Here is an 11405-nt window from a genome sequence, read left to right as displayed (position 1 = left end):
GCCAATTTTTTATTCTAGCTTTGCTTACCTTCAGAGTCGGTTTCTCATGCCCTCCACCTCGTCGCTGAGCCGTGCCTTGTTCATACATAGTCCTTCGAGCCAGCAGCGTAGCCAGGAAGAGATTTCGCGAGGGGTTCAATGGGAACTTCACATGGGGCAGGATGATTTCACTCTCGTTTCCCTTTTCTAAAAGCTCTACGAAAGATACGATCTCGGGGGGTTTGATCCCCAAATCCCCTTCCTTTCTCAGTGTGTCCAGCTGCTTTTGACACTCATCATGTCCTGCTTTCAGCGTACTATCAGTTAGGTCTTCCATCAAACGTCATGCTTAAAGGGCATGCTGCGACAACCTGGCTTTACGAACCCTTAAACAGACCGAAAAGTGTATATAAAACTATCGAAACTTTATGTTCAGCGAAAAGCTTGAACCTTCAAAAGTTCAAATATTAAAGAACTCCGCTGAAATCGCTGTAGTTTTTCTGTAATCGAATTTTCCATCATTGTATATCCAGGGACCTAGTAGGAAACCGAGCAGTCTGTCAACAATTGCGTCACCCCGCGCCATCTGTCGAAGACGCATGTAATAGGCGCGCTTCCGGTCGCTAATCCGAAAATGGCCTTAGCATTTGTGACCACTTTCTACGTCGAGAATGTCGAACTTCCTGAACATGAGTGCGCCGGAATTCTGCATTCGAGAACTATCGCTCACACAACTTCTGTTCGTGCGATAGCGTGTTGGAAAGTGTGTTCTTCGCAGCAGAAGATTCCTCGTCCAGAGATTTACCGGAGTCACATTCGTCCTCACCAGTAGCTCACCGCGCCGTGATGACGGACCGGGTTTTTGAAATTGACATGTATCAGGGAGAAACACTTGTGTAAGCCGAAACAAGCGCTGTTTTTTCGTCGTGCAGGTGTTCACGTGGGAAATGCAAACCGATGGATACCACGGACCACTGTTTTTGCTGCCGAGATGTAGAGAATGCGTGTGAAAAGCAGAGACAATTGCATCACAACTAACGAATATTATACTGTGCCTGGACACCGAAGTACTGCAAGTGGCTTTTACATACATCCGGGAAACTGAAGAGCATGGCAACATACGCGGAAGCGCCGTGTGGTCTCTACGCGCTACTTGAACGGCAAACTGGACGGAAAACCCTTATTTCTGCATGAAATTCCGTCATATCACCCGTCGGCTATTCACAACAAGGATATGTGGTGCTCTGAGAAAATACAATAGAAAGTATTCTTCCTGCGTGCGTCGCGCATTTGGGGACGCTTTCCCCATCAGTGTACGGACTTGTAGAAATGTATACAGTCATGTGTCGCTTATCCAGAGTTCAGATATCCGGAAAACTCGTTATCCGGACTACATTACCGGGAACGAGCCTGCTACCATTGGATTTTGTATCGGTTATCCGGAATTCGTTATCCGTATCCGGACAGCAAGTACGGGGAACAGTCTTCCAGGACGTAGCTCATTCTGATCCGTTTATCCGGAAAAGCGTGAACGTCCTCAGTGCCTAGCATGTACTGTGTCCGCTTTATTCCGGAAAAGGATCACATATCACCGGGGCATTCTGTGCTGTTTGACTCCCCTTTCTTCAGAGGTCACTCCCTTTTGGTGTGTGCAGGCACAGGGTAGAGATGGTAGATGATACGCGAAAGAGGTGCCCTGTATCCACTGGGCGCAAGAAATCCACACGTGAACGTCAATGTCCAGGCCGTCCGAAAGCCTCGCTTGTCTTTTGGCATATGCCAAATACATTTGCAAAAACGCAAAGACATGTGCGCGGGACCAACTTTCTAAGACATTACCCTTCTTTGAGCAGCAGGGTGACTCAGCGAGTGCCGTGGCTGTGACCAAATTTCTACCACACGCGTGCCAACTAATTTGAAGAAGCTCACTTTGCGTGAATTTTTTAAGTAACAATCTTTTCCTTGTTTTCCTTTCTTTAGCTATAAAGAGGTGTCCCAAATTTTTCGGGTTTCCCCGGAAGTTTGCTTGGTCCGGTTATCCGAAAATTCGTTATCCGGACGAAAAGGGACGACTCCCGAGGTGTCCGGATAATCGAGACATGACTGTATATTGATCATGAGACATTGAACATATTTCATCTGTATATATTGATGCCAGCAAATTTTCATTTCTTGCTTGCTGAAAATTTTTCTCATTGCTTTTCCTTTGCAGTCACAGCATATTATAATTATTAGTTTTTTCCTAGAGGGTTAAGTAACCTGGGCCATATCTGTATTTGTAGATTATACTCATGTCTTGTATATATGAGGAGTAAATAAGATATTTTTCATCAGTGTCACTCAGCTGAAGTGTGTTCATAACCTTTTAATATACTTCTTATTGACCAGATTTCCAAATGCCAATTAATATTTGAACCGAGGTTGGGATTTAACACTTAATTAACTCTGTTTTCCTAAAGGAGCACTTGTAACTGATTCATTATCATATCACCAACTAACATTCCTAAAGAAGAGCTTCAGGGCTGACTTCAAGTATTGCAACTCTTAATCTGGGTTCAAAGTTAACCATGCAGCATTGGTGGGGGCAATAATACTCCAAATGGCTAAATAATTTATTGTGTAAGTTCTCTGTTACTGTAATTGAGATGTAAAGTACAGTCGACCCCCGTTTATCCGGACGGTGCCGTTCGCAGCGGAATCGTCCGGATACCGGGGCATCCGGATAAATGAAACGACCGAATAGAAACGTCCTACAGAGCAAGGTTTAATTAAAACACAGAAATCTCGTCAATGACAGCTGTTACATAGTAGTGTAGGCACTCGATTCCTGCAAACTTTTGCTAATTGCATAGAGGTGAGTCACGCTGTTGCGCTGCTCGAAGAATGTCAGTGCGGACGCAAAGTGTCAATGTCGGAGCCTTGTTTCTCACTGGCGTCATCGGCACCGTCTTGTTCCAGATCATAGGAGGCAACAGCAGCAATCACACCGTCATCAGTCATAGCTGCACACGCGTCATCATCCTTATCAACGTCAACGTAGTCAGAAACCGCAGCATCATCTACGGCAGTCGCAGTGAGCCTCTGCATCAGGGATCGCAGCTCAGCTAGGGGAATGTCTTCATCTCGGGTTGGAGTTTTCCCCTCTAGAACCGGACAGTTGCTCGAGATATTTCCAAATGACTCGACTGGTCAACTGGACCCAACGCACACAAATAGAAAAGGGGGTGATCGTGCACGGTTGTCTCCCCTACGGAGGAATGTAAGTCCCTGACGTGTGACGGGAATAACCACAACACAGCGAAAAGGGTGACGAAGCGGGGTCAGCGTCTCCTCTTACTCACGGTAGTGAGTATCTGAAGTAGTAGGTAGTGAGTATCTGTGAGTATCTGAAGCTGGATTACAAGAATTTTCGACTTTCGTTCCCTGGAATTCTTGTCTGAGTCCGGAAGCTGAGGTCCGGATAAACGAGAACAAAATACATGGAGGAAAATCCGTTCCCGTGCCTTTTGTCCGGATACCGCGGGATCCGGATAAATGAAGTCCGGATAAACGGGGGTCGACTGTACTTTTGACAGCACTGCAAATTGAAAGTAGGAAGGGAGTTGCCTCAGGACAGAAGCCGCCGATATTTCGAACAGAGACTGTTCTTCTTCTCGGCACCGTCCTCATCATTGGCATGGTATTTAAAGGGTTAGGTGTGACGTGTTTAAAGGTTCATGCGAATTGTGGGTCAACAGCCCGGAGGGAAAAAAGGGCCCGCACGGGCTTCTACGGCCGGAGTGAATGGCTGCTTTGTTAGAGTGTGGAGGGGATTATATGAACGTAGTGATCTAGGCTACAGACCGGTTACAGAAAAATGGAAGGTTCACGAACACGCGGCGGCTTCGGCTTCGGACGGCAATATCGGCGGCTTCTGTCCTGAGGCAACTCCCTTCCTACATCTCTACCGGTTCGCTGGATTTCTACCCATCTACGTTCGTTACTGACGATCCGATGGCCTCAGGAGGTAAGCAACCCGTCCTCTCTTTCTTTCGCACATGGCGAGCTTCCTGCACGGCTCATGCGCATTTCGCCAGAGTCTGCCAGAAGCGATGGCGGCTGGTAGGCCTAATCCCCGGTTCACGAAGAATTTTTCATCAAATCTTGGGTAAGTTTTGATAGATATAGTTACTAGAAGCGCCCAGGAGGTGGATTTTATCGCAATGGGACGAATATTCGATTCAAATATTCCATTTCAATCATCCACCCAAGCTACCCATGTAATTGAATAGGATGTATTTTAAACTAGGGGGGAGGCTAGTTTAACGTCGGCCTAAGTACGTTGCAACTGTGAATGTGTGCTGAAAAAGCTATTGTAGAGTGGTTGTGGTAGGTGATGTTCTAACTGGTAAAAATTAAGCAGAATCGTTTTAAATGCACGGTTAGTAAACGAGTGAGTGAGTGATTGAAGTTTTTTCTGGCGCATGAGCGACTAGGGCTATTATGCGCCAAGACAATGATAAAATGTTATCTATTTATAAAAGGGAATAATTCAGTTAAAATTTAGTTTAAAGGTACTTGATGCAACCAACATCGTTTAAAAAATTGTATACACAATTAAAAGTAACCAGGGGCTCATCACCCAGCAAAAGTGCGGGATGGAAGGGAATGTGATATTTGTAAAAGGCGGGAAAGTGGCGGCGACGGTGAGCTTCGTGCAGTGGGCACATTATCAGAATATGCAAAACAGAAAGCGGTTCCCTGCAAGGCACACACAGGGGTGGATCCTCCTCCCGTAAAAGGAATCCGTGTGTCAGGTAGGTGTGGCCAATACGTAACCGAGCTGACAGAATTTCGTGAAGGCGGTTACTGAAAGCATGTGTGGGCTTGCCTAAGTCATGTTTGATTAGATGAAGTTTATTAGTGTTCTGTGTGTTCCATTGTTTTTGCCATTTCTCATTAATCGTCTTTCGTATGACTGAACGCAAGTCTTCAGCTGCCACTTCTGTAAATGCGAGGTCGCCGGACAGTGCCTCGACAGCGGCCTTGTCGGCTTGCTCGTTGCCACGTATACCTACGTGACTTGGCACCCAGCAGAGTGTTAGAGAGAAACCTTTGTTTGTAATTTGGCTGAATAAATGCTGGGCCTGTTGCACGAATGGGTTCTTTTGTTTCCGTAAGCTGCATATAGCTTGTAGACAGCTCAGGGAATCGGTGTACACGACTGATGTATCAATGTGAGAGTGTAACACATGATTAAAAGCGAGGATCACAGCGTATACCTCTGCACTGAAAATGGAAAAAGTGTTTGGCAGACGGCGAGACACAGCAGACGTGCCTGTGACCATTGCACATGAAACCTTTGAGCCCGTTTTAGAGCCATCCGTGTAAAGGGCGACATGGTCTCCAAAACTGTCCTTTAATGATAAGAACTCCTGCTGGAGCACAACTGTAGAAGTTTCTTGCTTTTTATATTTTAATAACGATGTGTTGTGTGTTGGTGGTGGCTGCCATGGGGGAAGCCTCCCACCACTTGCTACTAGAGTCACCCTGCCCTGGTCAGGGAAGCCATAAGCTTCCATTTCCAGGGACAGTCGCATACTAAAAGGAGGAATGACAGAAGGTCTGTTCAAAAACAGCTGCTGGAAACGGGTTTCTGTGGCACAGGCTAGGGCAGGGTGCTGCGGGTAAGATCTCACCTTCATTGCATATGTAGAGGCAAGGTAAAATCTCCGTTTTTCGAGCGACCATTCATTGCACTCTGCATACAAGCTTTGAACTGGAGATGTTCGAAAAGCTCCCAACACCAAACGGAGACCCTGGTGGTGAACTGGGTCTAAAACCGCCAGAGCAGACCTCCGTGCAGAGCCATAAACCAAAGACCCGTAGTCAAGCTTTGAGCGAATGATGGAAATATAAATACGACGCAGGACTTCCCGGTCCCCACCCCAAGACCTGTGCGACAAGATCTTGAGTATATTTAAGGCCTTCATTGACTTGACTCTGAGATTTTTTATGTGAGACACGAAATTGAGCTTTTGGTCAAAGATGACACCAAGGAATTTGTGTTCATGCATGACAGTAATATCCTGGTCATTCATTCTGAGTGTGGGCTCAGGAAACGCACCCCTCACTCTTGAAAATGGAACACAAACAGTTTTCTCAGAGGAAAACTTGAAACCGTTTTTGGTGGACCAGTCTGAAAGTTTGTTTATGGTGAGCTGGAGCTGTCTCTCACACCTAGAAACGCTCGTGGAAGAACAGGATATTTGAATGTCATCCACATATAAGGAGTACGTGACAGACGGTGGAATTGCATGGACGACAGAGTTCATCTTTACAATAAAGAGTGTTACGCTTAGAACAGACCCCTGCGGGACTCCATTCTCTTGTGTGAACAGGCGGGACTGTACAGTTCCCAGCTGCACCCTAAACGTTCTCCCCTGAAGAAAGTTTGCAACGCAACGGAAGAGTCGACCACGTATCCCAAAAGAGTGTAGGTCACGAAGGATGCCATACCGCCAGGCGGTATCGTACGCCTTCTCAAGGTCGAAAAAGATGGATACACAATGCTGCCGTCTGGCAAAGGCCTCCCTAATAACCGTCTCCAAACGCAATAGCTGGTCCGTTGTTGAGCATGCAGTTCTAAAGCCACACTGATATCGGTCTAGGCATTCATTTTCTTCAAGGTAGTACATAAGTCTGCAGTTCACCATACGTTCAAAAGTTTTTCCTAAGCAACTGGTAAGGGCAATAGGCCTGTAACTGCTTGGACTGGAAGGACTTTTCCCTGGTTTTAGTAGTGGGATGATGATCGCCTCTTTCTAGTAGGACGGGAGGCAGCCCTCATTCCAGACAGAGTTAAAGAAGCATATAAGAGTTTCTAGCGATAAAGGTGTTAAATGCTGCAGCATAGAGTACGTGATACGATCTGGCCCTGGAGCTGTCTCTTTTGAAACGCTCAGTGCTCTTAAAAGTTCTGTCATGTTATAAGGCCTATTGTAAGCGTAGTTGTCGCCAGTACCACATGACAGGGTGCATTTCTCGGCAGAATCCTTGATCTTCAAGAACTCCCGTGTGTAATGAGCGGAAGAGGAAACGTTTTGGAAGTGTTCACATAAGGCGTCAGCCTGGTCTTTGATGCTCTGACACGTGCTTCCATTTATTTGCAGAAGTGGAACAGAGAAGCTCCTGTAGTCGCCTCTGATTTTTTTCAGTCTGTCCCATACAAACTTGGATGGAGTGCTACTATTTAAGGTGGATACGAAATTTTCCCAAGATTGCCGTTTCGCTTGTTGCCGTGTCCACCTTGCTTTCGCACGGGCTCTTTTAAAAGCGAGTAAGTTTGCTGGGGTTGGGTATCGTCTAAACTTACCCCATGCACGGTTCTGTTCCCGTCTGGTGTTCGCACAATCACTCGTCCACCAGGGCTTGCAGCGTCTAGCAAGACGACCTGAAGATTGCGGAATGAATTTAGTGGCTGCGTTAATAATAATGTCTGTAATAATGTCATTTGCTTCATTAATGCCGAGTCCATGAAGTGATTCTGCTGGCAGAATGGCTTCTTGTTTAAAGGAGCCCCAATCGGCAAATTGTGTTTTCCAACGCGGTGGTCGGGTAGTGAGGGTAGCTGCCAGTTGATTGAGTTTTAATACAAGAGGGAAGTGGACGCTACTGTAAGGACTGTCGGCAACTGTCCATGAAATGTCTTGAAATACAGATGGACTACATAGTGAAATGTCAATAGCTGAGAAAGTCTGTGAAGCCGAATTGACATGTGTTGCACTCCCTGTGTTGAGAAGGCAGACTGGCAAAGATGTTAGCATTTTCTCTAACATCCTACCTCGTGTGTCAACCTTTGAGCAACCCCACAGAGGATGGTGTGCATTAAAATCACCAAGCAGCAGAAAAGGCTGTGGCAGCTGTCTGAGAAGGTCTTGAAGTTGCTTTTCTTCAACCTTAGCTGATGGTGGCAGGTACAGAGAACACACCGTCATCACACGGTCAGTGCAAATCTGCACTGCAACAGCCTCAAGATTTGTAGAAAGTGGGACATCTCTCGTGGGGAGTGCTCTCGCCGTGAGGATGGCCACACCTCCAGAAGCACGTGTAGCATTCGTTCGGTCTTTTCTGTATACGTTCCACCGTCGCAGGTGGCATGAATTTTCAAAGTTCAGATTAGTTTCTTGAATACAGAAACAGACAGCAATGTGTCTGTCTGATATATCATCGATGTCATCAAGATTCCCCAGAAGACCACGACAGTTCCACTGAATGATACTCTTGCAACTGGAACTCATTAGGAGTAAGCAGAGGAAGGGGATCAGCAAGGACTGAAATGGAACCCGAAAACGTGAAGACCCTGTGAAATGTGGGAACATGAATGTGAAGAATCAAGGAGCCTGTATCCTTGGTGGAGGAACCTTTTGCTGTTCTTGGCCTTTCAGACCCCGTCCTCTGCCAGTGCTTTTCTTTCTCTGCTCTTTGCCCAAGGACGAAGTAGTACTTGGAAGACTCGATGACGACTTCTGCGATAAGCAGTCGTCATCATCGACATCCATGTCTTGACTTGTACTTTGGGACGGGCCCTTGGCAATCCCGTCCCAAACGGAGGGAGATGCAACAACCTCCTTTGAGGTTGTGGCGGCCTCTCCCTGGCTGATTGGCTGTGTGGCCACTGGAGGAAGCACCTCTGTGACCCTCTCTTTGGGTTGGGGAGTGTGGTGTGAAGGCCCAGAGGTCTGGGCCTCCACTGAAACTCTGAGTGGTGCCACTCCCCTGCGCACCACATCAGAGAAAGTTCCTTGCTTCTGGAACTGTAACTGGGCTCTCGCCGCTCGGTACGGGACGTTTTGTTCAAACTTTATCTTGAGAACCTGTTTCTCCTCCTGCCAGAAAGGACAGGATCTCGAGTACACGGGGTGGTTACCTTCACAGTTAGTGCAACGGATATCATTTGAGCATGTCTCTGACGAGTGGTCTTTGCCAGCACACCTTGCACAGACAGCCTGTCCACGGTACACCTGCGAACCGTGGCCAAACTTCTGGCACTTGTAGCAGCGTCTTGGATTGGGGATATATGCCCTCACATGACAATTTAGATAGCCAGCTTTGATTGTTGATGGAATACTGTGGAGCTTGAAAGACAGGACTACATGTTTCGTGGGAACCTCTTTCCCATCTCTGCGCATCACGATTCGTTTTGCCAAGACTACACCCTCGTCAGCCAGCCCTTCCTCAAGTTCGGAGTCTGAGCACTCAAGTAGTTCGCTCTCAGATATCACACCTCTTACGATGTTCAAAGTGCGGTGAGAGCTTACGGTTACAGCTGTTTCTCCGATGTGGGTGAGGGAGTACAAAGCACTGCTTTGTTTTCGGTTCTCCACTTGGACTTGAATGTCACCACTGCTCAGCTTCTTGGCGCTGTAGTTCTTGCCAACTACACTTTCCAATGCTTTAGCAACTCCAAATGGTGACATTTTCGAAAGCGGTTTTGTTTCGTCTTTGGAGTGTACTACGAGAAACTTTGCATACCATGATTCAGGTTCGGGTCTGTATAGGAATGTATTCTTTTGCTCGGTGCGGGACCTTTTCAGGCTCCGATCATTGGATGATAAGGAATTAGAAGTCATACATGGAATGGAACTATTCGGTGTAAAAGTCCTGCCGCCCACCACGGAGCCCAACCAGGGGACTGCGCTTAGCGCCGTAGCAGGTACGTTCACACTATACCCACGTGCAGCTTCTGGAGGGTGAAAGACTGCCCAAGGTTGACCCTTGCCGCCAAAGAAGGTGAAAAAAGAAAGGGAGCAAGGGGGGGGGGAGAAGATAAAGAGAAAGCAATGAAAAGTGAGATGGCGACTAGCTGAATAGTCCTGGCCGGGCCTTCCAGGACCACCCGTCTATGGGAAGCAGAGGCCGAAGCAGTGTGTTGTTTTCCCAGAGGGGCCCCGAAGGGTCCAAACCAACCTCCGAGTCCACTCAACTGCCAGGATCCCCCTTTCCCCAGACACGGGAAAGCCACGCACAGCTATACGTGGGGGTCTCCCTCCTGCGGCGACCCAACCGTGAGTGCAGGAGGGGGCTACTGCGGCTGCTGCCGGGCGATGGGGGCGCCAAGTTCCCGACGCCGGGGGTTAGCAAACGAAAACGGCGTAACGCGTGACCGGGGGCACGATATGCGGCGCTGTTTTTAGAAGGCGCTATTGCGAACTTTTGCATGACAAACGTAAAAAGCACCGTCAAAGATGTGGTCAAAGAGAGTGACATCGACATGTGCCACTGGACAAAACCCAGATGCCAGTCCAATGGACCGATAGAGTGTGCGGATGGCCGAGCGTCAATGTGCATCATCAAAAACAAAGCATAGTGCTGGCGCTTGTGATCTCCTGTGATACATACTGTAAGCACCCCGTCATTCTACAGGAAGAGCAATAACGTGCTAGATGGCTGCTGCGAGCCCCGATGGAGAAATTGAGGAGCGTTATCCACTCGCATGTTTATTAACCATCCCGGTATCTATTATCGCTTTGCAGCATGTCTTATCTCCAGAGACATTTAACCATGCAATAGGACTGATCATAAAGTGCATTAGCGTCTTGCGGCTGTTGTGTGGATACTATCGAGGCATGGAAATATGCATGTTGTTGCACTACACTGAACACGGAATTTGAGCAGATTTTGCTTTCCCAGGTTATGAAAATACCGGAGGAAAACCGAACGAGGTCCCCATTTTCCCTGGATTCACATGTAATATATTAGTAATGCACTTAGATGAAACTGAAATGTGGTTTACTTATTTCAGCATGCCACAGCAGAGGAGACAGTTCTGTGAATGAAAAACAGTTCTTCAGGTATTGTGTTACTACTGCTACATTGGAAAACATTCAAAAAGACAGCTGCTTACTTCTATTTTGATGTATGGTATGGTAACAGTAGATCTGCTTTTGTAGGGCTGTTTCTGCAAAAGACACTACACAGCAGTGTGGTAAAGGAGGCTGGAGACCTTTTGGGAAGCATCATTACTTTTTTAGGTTAACTATTGCAGGTACATAACCATAACCAATCACTGACAGTTTTTCTGCATTGCATAAGCACAGATGTTCTGGAGATCTTAAAAAATCTCTGCTGTGGACTCATTCGTCACAACAACTTTGTATTCGTGAGATTTTTGTTTATATTCAGACAATAAAGGCTATTACGTAGTTCCACAAGGATGACTTTTTCCATAGTGGCATGCACTCTCGATACCCTGCTCAATTAGTTGGTGAGGTCACATGAAAACATAAGTAAGCAACGGTGCACAAGGAGAAAAATCCTTGCTACATTCCACAAGCCGACTCCACTAATATATCTGAGGTGTACTGCAAAAGAGCTGAATTGCATAGGAACAAAGGGCAATGTGTACAGAACTTTGAGCTCCCTTGCTCATTATTGCATTGCACTTG

At 47.0% G+C, this 11405-nt stretch overlaps 1 protein-coding gene across 1 annotated transcript; it reads right to left on the bottom strand.

Moving 5' to 3' along the window:
- Nucleotides 1-8351: 8351 nt before the first annotated feature.
- On the bottom strand, nucleotides 8352-9437 carry LOC135377878 (uncharacterized). Its single transcript, XM_064610611.1, has one exon. It carries the CDS (start codon nucleotides 9435-9437, stop codon nucleotides 8352-8354), a length of 1086 nt encoding a protein of 361 aa, XP_064466681.1.
- Nucleotides 9438-11405: the final 1968 nt, after the last annotated feature.

This window comes from Ornithodoros turicata, chromosome 1 (genome assembly GCF_037126465.1).
Source record: "Ornithodoros turicata isolate Travis chromosome 1, ASM3712646v1, whole genome shotgun sequence".
NCBI classification, from domain to species: Eukaryota; Metazoa; Arthropoda; class Arachnida; order Ixodida; family Argasidae; genus Ornithodoros; species Ornithodoros turicata.
Note: the sequence above shows the minus strand (reverse complement) of the source record. Positions and strands in the feature narration are given on the sequence as shown.

Bases quoted from the DNA above. Each gene is read 5' to 3' on its own strand.
- LOC135377878 (XM_064610611.1), bottom strand. From the start codon at position 9,437: ATGTCACCATTTGGAGTTGCTAAAGCATTGGAAAGTGTAGTTGGCAAG.